We start from the raw sequence: 16298 nt of genomic DNA, 5'->3' as shown, positions 1-16298 counted from the left end.
TTGATTAAAGGCTGAAATGAACTTGAAAAAAGCCATACACACACACACAAATACAGTAGTACATTTATCAATACACATATATACACAGTATAAAATATATATTTGTGTTCATGCACATGAGGTTTAGAAGTCGTTGTCACTCTCCTCCAGGAGCAGGGGCTTCAGAGCTCCTCTGGAGGCCCTCGTCGGCTTGGAAGCAGCAGCTTCCAGACTGTCGTTATCTTCCTCCAGATCGTCCTCCTCGTCCTCCTCGTCGCCTTCCTCGTCATCCTCATCTACATCAATCTCGCTGTCTTCCGTCTGCAATGAGCAAACCGGTCCCATGCGGTTAATAAAGTCTGCAGGGTCGTTAAGCCGTAAACCTCTCCCCAAACAACAGGAGGAGCCATCCAAAATATTATCTTTAATTAAACTAAGTTGAATTTACACTAAATAGGCCCAAACGTAGATGCCTACATTAACTTAGTCCAGGGTGTCTCAGTCACACCCATTGCTCACGGTTACATGTGAGCACATAGTCAGCACATGGAATTTATATGGACTTGTAAGGGATTGCATTTACTAGAAATTACAACTCTCATGCGCTTCAATAGATCCATATTCAAGCTTTAGTTAATTGCCACTGGTGCCAATCCTCCATCACATGGAAGGTTGACTGTGAAAGTACTGTACTTAAGGACTATTACATACACCCTGACCAAACCTTTTATAGAGGGCATTGGAAGTAAGCCATGGGGCGCAACTAGACCCTTACCTAAAGATTGTACTACACAATAATGACTGCTGACTCCTAAGACTCACTATGCAAGCTCACACAGGTTTACTAGTTTTTGGTGCTTACAACCATCTGAGGTTTGAACATGACGCTACATTATACTGGAGCCACAAAACTACAGGACAGCCTATAGAGACATAGTTACTAGATATTGGTTTGGGAGCTAGCTACTTACTAGACATGGGTTTAGGAGTTAGCTACTTACTATACATGGGTTTAGGAGCTAGCTACTTACTATATATTGGTGTGGGAGCTAGCTAGTTTCTGGAGAATCTAATGTCAGATCGAGGGACAATGAGATCAGTCTGCAGACTGGAATATCCTGCACAGACCTTTTTGTTGCGCCTTGTGGGGGCACGAAGGCGAGAGCTGGACAGAGTTGCTTTGGTCTTTAGTAATGCATATAATGGAAAGAAATTGGTGATTTAAGTGACTTTATGTAACAGCTTTTTAAGGAGCTCGGGAGAAAAGGGTAAAAGTAACACGGAAAAAGATGACGAGGAGGAGCAAAAACAACTTCAGATAAAACAGACAGACTCAAATCTGGTTACGTTTCAGTTCAGACCCCCGTCCTTTCTCCGAGTGCTCCTGCATGAGATTAAGTCTATTCTTCTCACACTTTTCATCATTCAATCACCCTCCCCTAGATCAGCTCTTTCTCACTCCATCACAAATCCCTTTTTATACTGCACCAGTATGTCAATCTACTTTAGATCCCCATTCACAGCCAGAACTACTTCAGCAAAAGCTATGTCCACTTAAGCAGGACAAAAGTGTATATAATGCTTACTTAGAGGTTGACACTTTGGACCTGCCAGCATCGTCATAGTTACTACTTTACTGACCTCATCGCTGTCTCCTCCCTGCATGTTGCCGATGATTTGGGTTCCACCTCTTCCTGTTTGAGAAATGTTTGTTTTGTGTTATTTTTTTTTGGGGGGGGGAACCTTAGTGTACAATGTAGTCAGGTGGGTGTTTCACTTATAAATAGACACTGGTTGGTTGAAGCTAATAAATCGGTTAAAGGTTATATTTATTTGGGTAATATATGATTAAAGGTAGTGTTTGTATGGGGGTAATGTTTGGGATGGAAGTCATGTTTAGATGGGATTATCGTTTGGTAGGAGGTACTGTCTGTGTACCCGTTATGGGGATGTTCCGGGTCGGCCTTGGCTTAGGAGGTCTGCGGTCCTCCATGTCACTGTCAGAGCCCTCGTCCTCTGGAATGTCCATGTCCGAGTCCTCATCTTTGGCTGTCGCAACAAAAGGAAAGAAATCTATGACGTTAAAGGATTGTGAAAGGAAAATTTAAGGCTTTCACTTCGTCATGACTGTTTGTGAGGGTTGAAAATAACTTGCTCATAATGCGTGAAGTTGTGTGTGTCGTACTAAAATACCATGTGTTGGATTATTAGTGTGTGTGTGTGCACAACTCACCCCCATTCTTCATCAGTCTCCTCTCCTCCTCTCGTAATTTGTGCTGCATCATTCTCAAGGTGTTTTCTGTCTCCTGTGAAGGAGAAAACCAGTAAGGAGGACAGCGTGAGCGAGAGATTTACAATATCAGCCAAGGGTTCTTCATGTTGGCTACTGTCGTGGTTTATTGATATAGGACAGGGTGGCAGGCAAGGGGGGTCTGAGCTGCATTGTCTGTACAGCAGAAACATGTCTTGAACTAGTCTCAGTAAGGAATGCTGAAGCAGGGAGGTTGTAGAATTGAACAGCCGAGAAAGGGTACCAGAGTAAAGATTGTTGTCTCCGACTATTTTTGATCTTTATCCTTCTGACGAAAAGAACGTATCCACTACCTCAAACCTCTCCTGCTCCAGTCTGTGATGGTCCTCCAGCTGCTGCTCCAGGAACCTCAGGTTACGGAACTTCTCCACGTACGTCTCGTACTGCTTCTGCAGATCCTCCTCGATCTTCTCGTACTCGTCCATGAAAGCCGGTCTGACACACAGAGAGCGAGAGAGAGACACAGATAAAAAGAGAGAGAGACAGAGAGTAAGCGAGAGGCACAGATAGAAAGACAGAGAGAAACTGTGATGAATCCCGTGGCAAACAGGTTCACTGATGAATCCCGTGGCAAACAGGTTCACTGATGAATCCCGTGGCAAACAGGTTCACTGATGAATCCCGTGGCAAACAGGTTCACTGATGAATCCCGTGGCAAACAGGTTCACAGATTAATCGTACCGCACACTCTGTAGCGTCTGGAGCCTCTTCTGGTTCCTCTCCAGCTCCTGTTTTCTCTTCTCCATCTTGGCCTCCAGACTGGCCTCATCTGAGGACACGTTGTTCAGCATGTCTTTGGTCTTCTCAACATTCTCCTGACGGGAGACAAAGCAGATTTATGTTAAAAAGAAAAAGGGAATGAGGCGTGAAGTAGAGATCTCAGAAATTGTCCTATTGTACTGGTGTGTGTATCAGTGTGTGTGTGTGTGTGTGTATCAGTGTGTTTGTTGGTGTGTGTGTGTGTGTGTCAGTGTGTGTGTGTGTCAGAGTGTGCGTTTTGTCCGAGTCTGGACGATACACACCAAAACCTCCTTAATGGCTGCTCTCAGGGCCTTTTCAGTCTCATTAATCTCCAGTGGTCTGGCGATAGCAGCCGTTCTCATTTCCTATGAGACAGACATTAGGGATCTCAATATTATAAAGCCTATAACCTTTAATTATTCTCTTATTAGAACAAAAATCGACATATAATATTGCATGTAGATAAATACTATTATTCAAGACAAAGTTTCAAGAGCCTAATTTTGAGAATGCGAAGAAGTACAGGGGTGTTTCCAAGTCTCTTTTGAGATCTCTCTATATTGAATCTGATTTAAATGAAACAGTAGCTCTCTGTTCATTCGTAGATCACTCTCTCCCCCAACTGAAGCTGTGTTGCTTGTCTCTTCCCAGGAGGCAGTCTGTCTCATTCGTATTCTCAGGCTGGCGGGGGTTTGGTGGCTGTGTGTTCCTCAATCCTTACCCTCAGATCCACTTCCTTTCCCAGCAAGTCAAACAGAGATGCACCCTTGGATGTGATCTCCGACGCTAGTTGTCTAGCTGCTTTCAGCTCTGCAATCTGAATCGGGAAGAGAGCATTGCTTGAGCCTATGGCCGTTCTTTTAGATTATTAAACAGAATGATTTAAAACCGATCTGTATTTAGATGTATTTTTGAAAGATCAACTGATTGTCCTATACTTAATATTCACTTCAATTTTTACTACCTTCTGTTGCATACATTTTGAATTGATGCTTAATACTAGCCTAAACAATAAGGCCAACATATCCAAAGGCATCTTTCTTGCTTATTATTGATTGAATGTGTCTTGTACAGGGATTTAGATAGTTACATAACCCCTCACACACACTTTTGAGTGGTCGCTATTCACATATATTAGTTGTGATTTGCAGTTGTGCTCCTGTCAAACTAAGTTGAGAAATACCTTTCAAGAATCTCACTTATTTGAATGAATTCCAATTTTTCTCTCAAATAGTTACTTCAATAAACTTAAAAGACACTCAACTTTGCATATTATCAGTAAGGAGTTTGGGGAGACCCCAAGCAATCTAAATATCGGGGTGCTTTTATGCTTGTACTGCTCAGATAGCAGTCAGGGTTTTTTGGCTGTGGGGCTGAATAGATTAAAATGACCCATGGGGCTCCAACGGGAAACAGCATGTAACCTTTGCACTGTAGGACTTTTAACTTTTTATCAACCTCTAAGCTACACGGGACCTTTGAGGTGGGCCATGTGTCAATCAAAATGGTTGTCCACTAACTACACTTTGGTCTCGTCATCTTTTGTGGTGAACATCAGTCTTGTGGGGACTGTCGACTAGCGTCAAAAAACAGCATGTGATGTTACCAGCAGTCTCTATGCACATAAAACACACAGATGTCAATCTCACCCTTGAGGCCAGGTCGAACTTGAATTTGCTGTTGTCCTCTGCTACTTTGTCCCCAGAAGCCATCTCCTTGGTGACCATGGCGCTGTACAGTACTGAGGTGATCTTTAGCATCTCTTTCACCGCATAGCCATCTCCCTGGTAGAGGCGCTTGGTGTTCACTTTGATGTGAGCTTTAGTGGCCTGCAAACAAGTGCAATCAGAGGTTGTTACATGTCAAGAGTCAATGCACGCCTCTCACAACCATGTGAAGAAATCTGTTACTACTAGTATATTACTAGTAGTAATGGAAATGACTGGTGCAAGTGGTTGTACCCACTTATGCCAAATTGTGGATACACATCAAAGGTTAACATCACCATGAATTGAGCCACTGCTTTGATGAAGAAAACTCTGTCAGATTCTGTGTCCACATCACTTGGAATGTCCATTTGGGGTTCGTATCTGTAGGAATATTAACACATAGATATTTAAGCAGTAGTACATTAAGGACAGCTTCAAGGTAGTGCCTATTTTTGTTAGTCGACTGTCAAACTTACAGTTCCATATTGCTCACCTTTTCACCAGCCATATTAGAATTTCTGCCACCAGAGAAAAGTTTGGCGTCCTAAAATTCTCCATGGATATTAAACGAGGATAGCCCAGAGCTCGCATCATTTCTGTAAAATCTAAACAGAGACCAAGTAAAGTTGACTGATCTGATTTTACTATGTTGTATAGATCGACTAGTTGGAATTGTCAGCACGAGTTACATCTGAGATAAGCTCATATCGACTTTAGAAAGTCCACACTTACTTCGCAAGTCTCTGAAGGACATCGTATTTTGTATTGTAGTACAGTAGTAGTGCTAACGTAATTACTGTGCCGTGTCTTTGCTTCCCCAGACAAGATATCTGCATTAAGACAATGGGAGTTATTTTACTTTTCCTCTTCTCTTGACTGCAAAAAATGTAATTTAATTATCATTGAATAATTAGGTGAATTTGAGCCAGCTGAGCTAGCTCGTAACGTTACCTAGCATTGCAAGCAAGCACCATACAATATTAAAACATTACATCTACCAAGCGACGTCAAATGTAAATACTTAAATACATGTATGCTAAGTATATACTCTACCCACGGTCGCGGTCACAATAACGTTAAAATATTATTTACCTCATCAAAAAACACCACAGAAACGTTGGAAATTGGAGAGCTACCTAGCTGAGTAGCTAGCTTGTTGATTACCAGTTTGTGGTTGGCATTTGCCCGTCTCTATGGAATCCGTTCACAACAACGGAACCCCGGCGGTGTCAAATGTAATTAGGCAATACAGAAACACTCGTACAGTGACACTCGAACGGCTTGAACTAGTCAAGTAGGCTAGGTCGGAAACTTTCTGTTGTACCATTCCATTTGTGTACGGGCGTTGTAGCCTACCAAAATCAGTGACCTATCGAAAACGCGATTGATAATCGCGTAAAAAATTTAATAAAAATGAAAATCATCAGAATGTATTTTGTGTGTTCAGATGCCCTATGTGGACAAAGTCATGGAACCTTGTGACTACCAGATTACACTTAAAGAGAAGATTTTTCAATCCGTTACATTTGGCCGGAACACAACAGAATCATGTTTGGCCTTCATTTCAGCGCAAAATTGCTTTTTTGAGCTTTATGTAAAATTTGGGGGATCATAAATCGATAAATAAAAGTTTTTCTTTGTACAAACACACAAAGAACCGGTGGATAACCAAGCTAAAATACTAGCCTACTGTAGCCTACTGTACTGTTAAAGTCTTACTAGCTGGTGTATCTTCTATAAAAACAATGCAGGGTTTAATATTAAACACCACGCTACACTTTACTATCCGTAGCTTTTTCATACCTTCAACATGTAAAATGTTTGGCTGAAGTCAGAAGGAGCTTGGTGGGCGCGCGGCTGAAAATGGGGGGGGGGGGGGGCACCCTTGCACCCCCCTGAAACCGACCCTGCTTCTACTGACTATTTCTCAACTCGTGGTATCACTCACGCAGTCAAAAGCGCAGACACGGTTGCATAGCCTAGGCTGTCTTGCAGCAGACAACACCTTCCACTCAGCATCTTACCAAGAACCCTGACTGTAAGTGTCTTTCTTTATTGCATGCATGTAATAAATCAACTACAAAAAATATAATATTTAGCCATCTATTGGTTATTCTGTTTCGCATCGACTACGTTGTATCAGTTGAAATTATGATAATTATTTGGTCATTTTTGTTTGCAACATTATTTTTTGTTTGCTTGCTTGTGTTTGGTTGCATTGTACATTTCCAGTGTTGGGGAATGTTTTTTTACTCTTTCTACATAAGCTTTTTTTTCTCCTCAAAATGTAACGTAGAAAAAAGTAGGCTTTGTTGGATCGTTAACATATTTATAACAAATCTTTTGCACAATCACGCTGTCAATGGCTATTTAGATGCTTGGATGTGAGTCAACACTCGATCTCCATTGACAGGTTAATTAGAAGTGGCTATACACTTTCAATGTTGGAGCAATTTGGGTTCCGTCAATTATCACAGGCTCAGACATTGTTTCTTTAATAGGAAATTGCTTTTGGCTATCGATTGTAAGTATGCGCGCGTGTGTGTTATATATATATTATGTATATATTTTTGGGTGGAGGGGATTGTTGATTTTTGTGACCCTCAAATACAGAGAGACCACTGTATCTAGGAAGTTATGTGAATTCCAAAAGTATTTGCCTTTAGATAGCACCGGGAATTGTTCAAGTAGAGTGTTAAATCGTTGGATGGTGGGCGCTGATGTGAATTCCTATATGTGCCTTAGTTGATGTGTGTATGAAGATTTATTCCTAATGCCAAATCCATGGGATCACATGCATCTATAATTCAGGAACAAAGTTCCTTTCACAAGTAACAAAATATTCACAACCAGACAATTAATGTTATAAAAGTAATTAAGTTAATCTGCTTTGAACACAGTAAATTACTTTTTGTAACTTAATCTTTTGCTCAACTATTCCCTAAATGAGGCAAGGTTCACATGAAACAAACTTTCAATATCTACCCATCATTTAGGTTAGGGAGAATTTATTATAATGATCATTATATATCAGACTTTAAAGATAAAATGTTAACAAATAAGGAATGATTCATATTCCATAAAAAAAATATATTCCTCAAACAAAGGATGCTAATATTTCAGCATATGACCTTCCTCAGAGCACAATATTTAAATATTTTATGTCTAAACTACTCTAGTATCATTATAGTTTAGTTGTATCTCTTTTATGATGCTTTATTTGTTATTTCCTTGGCAGTTTTTTGTGTATATTTGGCAGGCCGAGTATTAAACTTCTTTGAAATACCAGCAAGTGGTGGTGATGAAAATACAATCATTTTGGGGGACAATATATAGTGAATTATAGGTCTGTTTCACTGTGATCTTGAGAAAAATACACAGCACAGCAAGCCTGGTGTGTGAGCAATGCCTGTTGGACATGACTGACACAGATTTCCCTACATCTTACCCCCTGACACTCAATTATGTTGTTCTATAGACATGAACCCACCCAGATTTTCACTCCACAACATTTTTCTTTTTTCGCTGATGGTAGAGCAGGGTTATTTCCCGACCAGTGACATTTACAAGGATTTGACAGAAAAGAAAAAGCGTAACATGTTGCTGTAGCCCACATCGCTCTAGGATCATGCCAGTAGCCTCAATTTCTTGCTTGTGTGTCAGTCAGAAGACCCAATAGGATTTCTTTCCATGGGGACTCTTGCGATTGTCGGCCACAGGCAAAGACTAACCAGCAGCCTCCTGCCAGGCGAAAAAACCCCCAAGTACTTTCTGTCATTCTGATGCGTCTGTGTTTGTCAGCCCAGGAGGCACAGAGATGCTAACCTGTGGCGCAGGCTGCTCCAAAGGCCCAGGTGTCTGGCTAGCTGATTAGCATTGTAGCTGTCCTGTGTGTGTTGTTGTGGCTGCATTGGAAGGCTCATGGGGTTAGCATGAAGTGGATGAACGTGGCACAACCACAGGCTATGTTACCTGACTGTGGCCGGTTTGTGAGTTCCACACATCAAGTTTATCAACAAGAGGACACAAGTCATTTCCCCCAAAGTCCCTTGGGGTGTAACTGTGAACTCTGGCTTTGCCTACACTCTGTTTGGAGTGATAAGAACTGTTGTGCCTTGCAGGAGAGGACATTTGGCAGCATTTTACGAGATGTTCTTGGATTCAAGTCACTCCCAAATGAAAGTGGTTAAAGGTTTCCTTACTTTCCTTAGTTCTTCTCTATTGCATTCATTATTTTACGTTTTCCTAAGAATATATTGGAGCTTTCCCCATATCTTAACTTACCATACAGCTGCCCTTTCTGGGTTTATTTTTGGAGGACTGCACTGTCAATAACTATGGTGGCTTTCATCTGATACTTCATATTGGTAGAACTATGCTTGAGATGAAAAAATATATTTGCTGGCAAACTAAATGACTGTTTTGTGCCTGAGCTTGCTATGTATTGTTACAGACAGGAAGTATGAGCCTCTCATAGGGTCAGACTCCCTTCACTTTTCTACCCCCTCTGCCATCCTTCTTTGATTCTTCATTTCCCAACCTGGGAGATCCTTTAACCTCTCATCATCTCTGGCACATTACCTATCAGCCACAGCTGACTGGTTTTTTTGAGACACAGGATCAGTATTCAAACATCCCTTGTCCCTGGTTGTGGGACATTCTAAGTTCATTTGACCACCTGTCTTGGTTGCAGTTTATGTTACAGTTTGTCACATTTATAAGCAAAGCCAGAGATCCTACACTTCATCCGTCAGGTATAGGGAGGAGGTTATAGATTCAGAGTCAGCTAAGAAAGCTATTTTCACACTTGACAAGCAATCAAACAAAAAGCCTTCGTAACCAAAGCTTGCAAATAATAGTTATTTTAATGGATATTTTCTTCAGGATCTACAAAGTAAATTGGATTATGTGAGAAGGTGCCAATCAATCAGATCTCGAGGGCTGAAACTCTATATATAAAAACAGAAGATTTTGCACAGAAGCAGAGAAATTATATGATAATGTAATCTGATTCCTTAGAACACGCCATGACCTATGCATACAGGCCATCGCTAGAGATTTCAGAGTTCAGGCAGTTATTGCATACAAATGACAATTGCTAGCAACAATGGAAGAAAATTCTCTACTCTATATTTGACCTCTCAACTATGGAATACCTCAGACTTGAAAGGTTGGGGTAGATGAAGAGATCTTGTACTGTACTTACAAGCTCACAAATATAGCATTCTGATGCTGCATTATGGTATTCCATCAACAACTTAACTTCATCGGTCAGCAAGCCAAGATACCGCAACACTGTTGCCTAGCAACTAATACAGGTGCTGTATGAAGTTACAAATGTCCAATACAGCCTCAGCGAGCTCAATTAACTTTAACCCTGTGTTAAAAAATATGCAAGATTCATTTTAGTATGGATGGGACAAGATTTACATATAGACTGTTTGTGGTTCATATAGTTATTATCACACAAAGGTGTTGGCAATTAGGTGAGAAGTAGAATGCTTTTTTTGTTTTTTATTGATATGCTTAATGTGCTGATATCGTTAAAATAACATTGTTGTTTGTCCTCACAGATTGAAGCTCATCCAAAAAGAGTGATGTATTGTAATGCAGAAAAAAATGTCCTAGCCTGCCTATTGATCTTTCATGTTCTACAGGTGAGCATCTAAAACAATAATAATGTCAATGGCAGTTTGTGGAAGGATCTTGTACAAGATCTGGCGTTGAAAAAGACAATAAAATGTGCATTATTTAACATTTTTCTAATAGTATGAAATGGTCTATGGAAAGGTGCTGGAAGAAACCTACCATAAATGGATCCAGTACCGAGAGGAGTGTATACAAATGATTCAAGATCAGCCCTTTCCTCAAGGTGAAACCTCAGTCAATTTTACTTCAAGAATATGTGTTATATAATTTAAAATAGATACAAACTCTACCATGTAAACTGATGCCTTACCACAGGGGCATGGGTTCAAAACCAGCCTAGAACATTTTCTCCATGCCTCCCCAGAACCTTCTTGTCTCACTTCACTGATTTCTGTCAAACTGTGCAGAAAAGTTAGCTAATTTTGACTTCTCTTGTAGGCCTTTTCTGCAACAGGACGTTTGACCGATATGCCTGCTGGCCTGATGGGACACCAGGGGCTTTGGTCAACGTGTCCTGTCCCTCTTACCTGCCCTGGTTTGACAAGGGTGACTTTTTATATAACTCTATGCATGTGCAATGGTGTGATAACCGTGAAACTCACCCTCAAGTATGTAGCAGGCCACCCACGACAACAAAGAGATAGCTTTTGCTTGGCATAGTTGGTAGTGGTCGCGCTTGGCAAATCGGAGGTCGAGCATTTCGAATCCCGTGAGTGGTGAACAAAACCTTGTCGTGACGGAGCGTGGCCACGTCTGTTACATACCTGTCACACATGGACAAGGTTAATTCCAGTAACCATGGAATTCCAGTATCCATGGAATCCATGATGTGGTGGTCATTTGAGTTATTTCAAAAACCCTAAAGCTTTTTGTTTTTAATAAAACTGAATGTAATTCAACATTTCAAACTGAATTAATTGTATAATTTCTTGGAGAAAAGGAAAATGAAGGACACGTAACTTGTGACTGCATCTCAGCGTCAGTCTTTGTGTTCATGTGAGCAAGTGTTTTTTTGTTTTGTTGCGAGTGTCAGTGCATATCTGTGTGGCTATGTGTGTTAACATTCACTAAAATGACTCATACAGCATCTCTGCGCCTGTCCACATGGTTCTCCAGTGTCCCACGGTGTGGTGCTTCGCCAGTGTGGTGTTAACGGACGCTGGGTGCTGAATGAGGACGGGCAGGTTTGGAGAGACATGTCCCAATGCGAGGATGAGCCGGACGTCACGTCTTACGAGGTACATCGAGGGGTCAGACGGCTGAGCGGTTAGGGAGTTGGGCTATTAATCAGAAGGTTGTTGCTTCGATTCCCGGCCGTGCCAAATGACATTGTATTCTTGGGCAAGACACTTCACCCTACTTGCCTTGGGGGCAATGTCCCTGTACTTACTGTAAATCGCTCTGGATAAGAGCGTCTGCTAAATGACTAAATGAAATGAATATCACATCAAGTAACTTGCTTCTCCCAAAACTTCAGATGCATAGCACTCTGCCTTTTACCCCATATGTAACAGCAGCCTAGTTTTCGAATAGTTTGTACTTCTATTAACTAGTAATTTGTCTGATGAAATTGTGTTTTCTGATGGTGGTCTCAAAAACAGTGATGAAGGCCCAGTTCCCCAGACATGAATCAAGCCTAGTCCTAGATTAAAAACGTTTTCAATGGAGATCTTCATAAAATTTTTCTCTTACCCGAGGACTTAATCCATGTCTGGGAAACAGGATAAAAGAGTTTATTGGTAAGTGAAATGTTGGACGGAAATCTGGAAGGAAGTGTCTAGCCACACAGAGAACAGTAACACTGTATTTATTTAGAATAAAGTGATATTTTGAGGCCAAAGCACCTTGTTCGTCAATAAACAGTATTACACAGACATTTTTCATCCAACATAGAATCCTTTTTTTTTTGTTGCTGCTAATCACTTCTTTTTTTTTTATCACAACAACAACATGAGTTGCCCTGGTAACACTTTTGTCTTCACAGCTATGGTTCAAGCAGTTGATGGTGAGCTTCAAAACTCTCTACACAGTTGGGTACACCCTGTCTCTCTGCACCCTGATCTCAGCTCTTATCATTCTCCTGGGAATAAGGTAAGCACTCACCATGATAAATTGCCCCAGAAACAAATCACAGTGTGGACTTCTAAGGAAATTCTCCCAGGAAGCCCTATTACCCACAAGATAAAATAAGCAATGCGAATACTGTCAGACTAACCTAACTGAGATATTCTATACCTCATTCCATTTACATTACATTTATTCATATAGCGGACGCTTTTCTCCAAAGCGACTTCCAAGAGAGAGCTTTACAAAGCGCATAGGTCGCTGATAACAACAAGATAGCCCCAAAACATAGTACTACTCTATGTGTCACCATGTTCTGGCTGAATATTTCATTGTAAATGGATGGCCTCTTAACAAATAAAGAATACATGTGAGAGACATAATTGTGCAGTTTCAGAAAGGGGTACAAATGTGCACTGAGTAACAGTAACAGCTACTCTTTCTGGGATATTTTTCTTAAAGACTTCTTTCATTCAAGTGTGTGAAAGCAGTTCTACCCACCAAACTTGGTCTAAAACACAAACATAATGCCAATGATCAAACATTTCTTTATACAACAGACATTCAAACATAATGTTGAACTCCACGATATTATGTACTCATGTCTAAGAGTAAAACTGACTTTTCAAATGTTGTTTTGCTTCCCTGACAGGAAACTACACTGCACCAGGAACTACATCCACGCCAATCTGTTTGTGTCTTTCATCTTGCGAGCTGTGTCAGTCATCGTCAAGGATACCATGCTGGAGCGCCACTGGGGCAGAGAGATCATGAGGCAGACAGACTTAGGAGAGATGCTAAGTCACCAGGTGGGTTGGGGGTCGAAGGTCATCCCTTGATGATTTAGTTACAGCCTAGTAAAAACCCTGTGACTCTTCTCTAAAGCTTTAAGGTTACTAAGTTCAACGGGTTAACAGTAGGGCGTCAGTATAAGAAACCACCTATGGTTCATTTGCCATATGGCTTATATTTATATAATATTTAATTCTATTTTAGTGTTTTGCAGACATTTACGCAAGTGTAAGAAGATACAGTATGGAGATGGTTTTTCTAGCATTTTGTATTTGTTGATTAATCTTTTATATAATTATAAATGTTCAATCTCTCCAAGGCTGCAATTGGTTGCCGGTTAGCCCAGGTACTGATGCAGTACTGTGTTCTGGCCAATCATTATTGGTTCTTTGGAGAAGCCATCTACCTGTATTCCGTGCTCATTGCCTCAGTCTTCATTGACCACAACAAGTACCTCCCATACATCTGCCTTGGCTGGGGTAAGTGCTGCATTCTCAAACCAAGGTACATTTCTGGTAATTACTGTATTGCACGTCTATTGTATCTGCTGTTTTCATGTCTTCCCAGGGACTCCTTTATTATTTGTCATACCTTGGATGTTGGCTAAACTGTTGAAAGAGAACAATGAGTGAGTGTGTGTTCCCATGTTGTCTCAATTACTTTGTGATATTGATTCTTCTATAAAAAACCGTAGTAAACAAAAACATTTGTGTTCTCAGATGCTGGGCTGTTAATGAGAACATGAACTACTGGTGGATCATTCGTTTTCCTATCCTGTTTGCTTCCTTGGTGAGGATAGCTAGCATTCACTTGTCAAACCCCTTGGATGCTTGTGTATATGTGTGCATGCAAAATTGTGTGCGATCACACACAGAAACGTATTTCCTGTGCTTTTCGTTGCATGGCTTGTGTTGTCTCATGTTGGTCTGTTGGTTTTGAGAGGTGTTTAAAAAAAAAATATTATTCAATAACTTCAACAGATCAATTTTATGATATTCATGAAGATTGTGAAGGTTATACTCTCCAAACTGCGTGCCAGCAACCAGAATGGCTACCCTGATTACAAGTTCCGGTAAGAAATGGAAGCCATAATGATTATTATAATCTGATTTTATTTGCATACGTTTTGCTTTCTGACGAAAAGGTATTACTTTGCATTGATATGTACCTCATCCACAGCAGTTACAAAACGCCACACAAGTAATTGATTGTGACAAAAAGGGGACAAGATCAAATTAGATACCAAGTGCAATAATTGAGGTTATCTTTCCTGTGATGTTATAGGCTGGCCAAGGCTACCTTGACACTCATCCCTCTGTTTGGTATACATGAAGTCATCTTCATCTTTGCTACTGATGAACAAACCAACGATACTCTGCGTTACATCAAAGTGTTTTTCACGCTGTTTCTCAATTCATTTCAGGTAGGTGAAATGCAAGTCTCAATGATGAGGGTGTTATGTTTAGGATGTCAGCAGATTACAGCAGAATTAATTGATTAGTATGCTCAAAAACTAAACCTACTGTTTTTTAGGCCTATACACTGCAGATCATTGTCTCTTGCTAATTATGTCATCAGTACATGACAGAGAGTTAAGGTTTCTTGTGAGAATCCTACAGTTAAACATATTGCAATGGCAATTTAGAGACAACTTTTCTCTCTCCAGGGCTTTTTGGTGGCTGTGCTTTACTGTTACTCAAACAAAGAGGTATGTGTCTCTCGAAATTCTCTGATATTCTCCCTTTGCTGACGACTGAAAGTCGGTCAGATCTCTGGAGCAGTGCTGTCCATCCCTGTTCCTGACACTGTGCCATCCTGTCCCCTTTCTGCCCCACAACTCTAATCTAGTGCTTTGTGCTTCCATTGGAAGTTGCTAGAAAAGAACCTGTGTTGGTAGCTTTCCATCAACCGGTTTGGCCGGACTGCTTATGCCTCTGTCCAGATTCCATTCTGTCCAAATGTCTGTTGGTTTGAGTGGTTTATCTGTTTTGTTTGCTGTGCTGTCAGGTAAAGACAGAGCTGCGAAATAAACTACGTAACTGGAGGATGGATGTGGAGACCATGTGCTGTGGACGGTGACTAACCGGAACGGAATCTCGAGTCGAGCCCTTCTCCATCGCAACCGCCCGAGTGGATAACGTGTCTTCGGCCACGCCGACTCGAGCCATGTCGGATGATTCACTGGCTCCACATGAGCAAACTGTCAGGCAGCTACCTCTGATAATCTCCCATACGCCACGGACCTCTCTACCGCATTGCCCCTCTGAGGCAAACCACGACAACCGCGTGCCAGAATCCTTTCGCAATGAGGCTACAGGGTCGACTCTGTCAATGCAAGTGTCCTTTCTGGTTCACCTGAGAGACCCTGTGGAGCTTCCTCCAAACGTTGTAGATGTAGATTCTGATTAAGTGATGTTCTACTTGGGTTGGCCTACTTATGTCGATGTGTTCTGTTATGTGTTTATCCACATCAAGAGTGGTATATTGTGAATTCTATTATATATTGTTAATATATTTGTATTTACAAGTCGCATGTGTTTGCACATTCATTATTAAACAAAAGATTATTGGAATATGCGAAAATTATATTAAAAGAAAGAGATATTGGGAGGTGTCTTTCTGAATTATTCAGATAACATACATTTATGCTACGTGCCCCTAAGCATTACGCAATGGACTGTATCAACTCTGTAGTCAATTTGATTTACCCAGTGAGAGTGATTAATAAAATTGTCCACACTGGCCGACATCAGTTGCTTTTCAACGGCACGGCCTGGGTTTATGGACGATTTTTTCCCATTGTAAGTCAAATGAAAAATGTGATTCTGAAATTATTTATGAAAGGTTTAAATTATAAATTAAATGCTCAAATGATAAATACATGTTTTCAAAAAAATATTTGCCTACTGGACGGCATTGAAATGACAATGCTATGTAATACTTTACATTTAATTTTGCTACAATAAATGCTTTCTCATATGGAAAAAAAATTGCAAACATGATACTTAGTTTTAACAGTTTTTTTAATAGTTAATGCATCATTTGAGCATTTT

The 16298-nt window shown here is 40.7% G+C and overlaps 2 protein-coding genes across 3 annotated transcripts; one reads left to right on the top strand and one right to left on the bottom strand.

Annotated features, from left to right (window-relative positions):
• Positions 1-51: 51 nt before the first annotated feature.
• On the bottom strand, positions 52-6027 carry ift38 (intraflagellar transport 38). 2 transcript variants are annotated; one of them, XM_084670050.1, is made up of 14 exons: positions 5833-6027; positions 5473-5570; positions 5234-5345; positions 5037-5121; positions 4681-4860; positions 3753-3848; positions 3313-3396; positions 2972-3105; positions 2584-2725; positions 2213-2285; positions 1918-2028; positions 1621-1673; positions 1108-1164; positions 52-300 (listed from the first exon to the last, which is right to left on the bottom strand). In XM_084670050.1, the coding sequence occupies exons 2-14, from the start codon at positions 5492-5494 to the stop codon at positions 124-126; spliced, it is 1326 nt and encodes a 441-aa protein (XP_084526176.1). In that variant the 5' UTR covers positions 5495-5570; positions 5833-6027; the 3' UTR covers positions 52-123. The 2 variants fall into 2 exon arrangements, with proteins under 2 accessions (XP_084526176.1, XP_084526177.1); XM_084670051.1 differs by lacking the exon at positions 1108-1164 and having other exon boundaries at positions 5833-6010.
• Positions 6028-10326: 4299 nt separating this feature from the next.
• LOC146259465 (glucagon receptor-like) lies at positions 10327-15820 on the top strand. Its single transcript, XM_084670309.1, has 13 exons — positions 10327-10397; positions 10510-10612; positions 10828-10935; positions 11506-11627; positions 12374-12480; positions 13106-13262; positions 13565-13724; positions 13813-13873; positions 13965-14034; positions 14226-14317; positions 14530-14668; positions 14912-14953; positions 15253-15820. Exons 1-13 carry the CDS (start codon positions 10338-10340, stop codon positions 15322-15324), a joined length of 1293 nt encoding a protein of 430 aa, XP_084526435.1. The 5' UTR covers positions 10327-10337; the 3' UTR covers positions 15325-15820.
• Positions 15821-16298: the final 478 nt, after the last annotated feature.

This window comes from Hypomesus nipponensis, chromosome 13, assembly GCF_054491055.1.
Source record: "Hypomesus nipponensis isolate SF chromosome 13, ASM5449105v1, whole genome shotgun sequence".
Taxonomy (NCBI): domain Eukaryota; kingdom Metazoa; phylum Chordata; class Actinopteri; order Osmeriformes; family Osmeridae; genus Hypomesus; species Hypomesus nipponensis.
Note: the sequence above shows the minus strand (reverse complement) of the source record. Positions and strands in the feature narration are given on the sequence as shown.

Excerpts from the sequence above, each read along its gene's own strand:
- ift38 (XM_084670050.1), bottom strand. The coding sequence starts at position 5,494 with ATGTCCTTCAGAGACTTGCGAA. Across the intron at positions 4,861-5,036 it reads AAGCAGTGGCTCAATTCATG|GCCACTAAAGCTCACATCAA; the intron begins GTGATGTTAACC and ends ACTTGTTTGCAG. Across the intron at positions 1,165-1,620 it reads AGGGAGGAGACAGCGATGAG|ACCAAAGCAACTCTGTCCAG; the intron begins GTCAGTAAAGTA and ends GCATTACTAAAG.
- LOC146259465 (XM_084670309.1), top strand. The coding sequence starts at position 10,338 with ATGTATTGTAATGCAGAAAAAAATGTCCTAGCCTGCCTATTGATCTTT. Across the intron at positions 14,318-14,529 it reads TACCCTGATTACAAGTTCCG|GCTGGCCAAGGCTACCTTGA; the intron begins GTAAGAAATGGA and ends GTGATGTTATAG. Across the intron at positions 14,669-14,911 it reads TGTTTCTCAATTCATTTCAG|GGCTTTTTGGTGGCTGTGCT; the intron begins GTAGGTGAAATG and ends TTCTCTCTCCAG.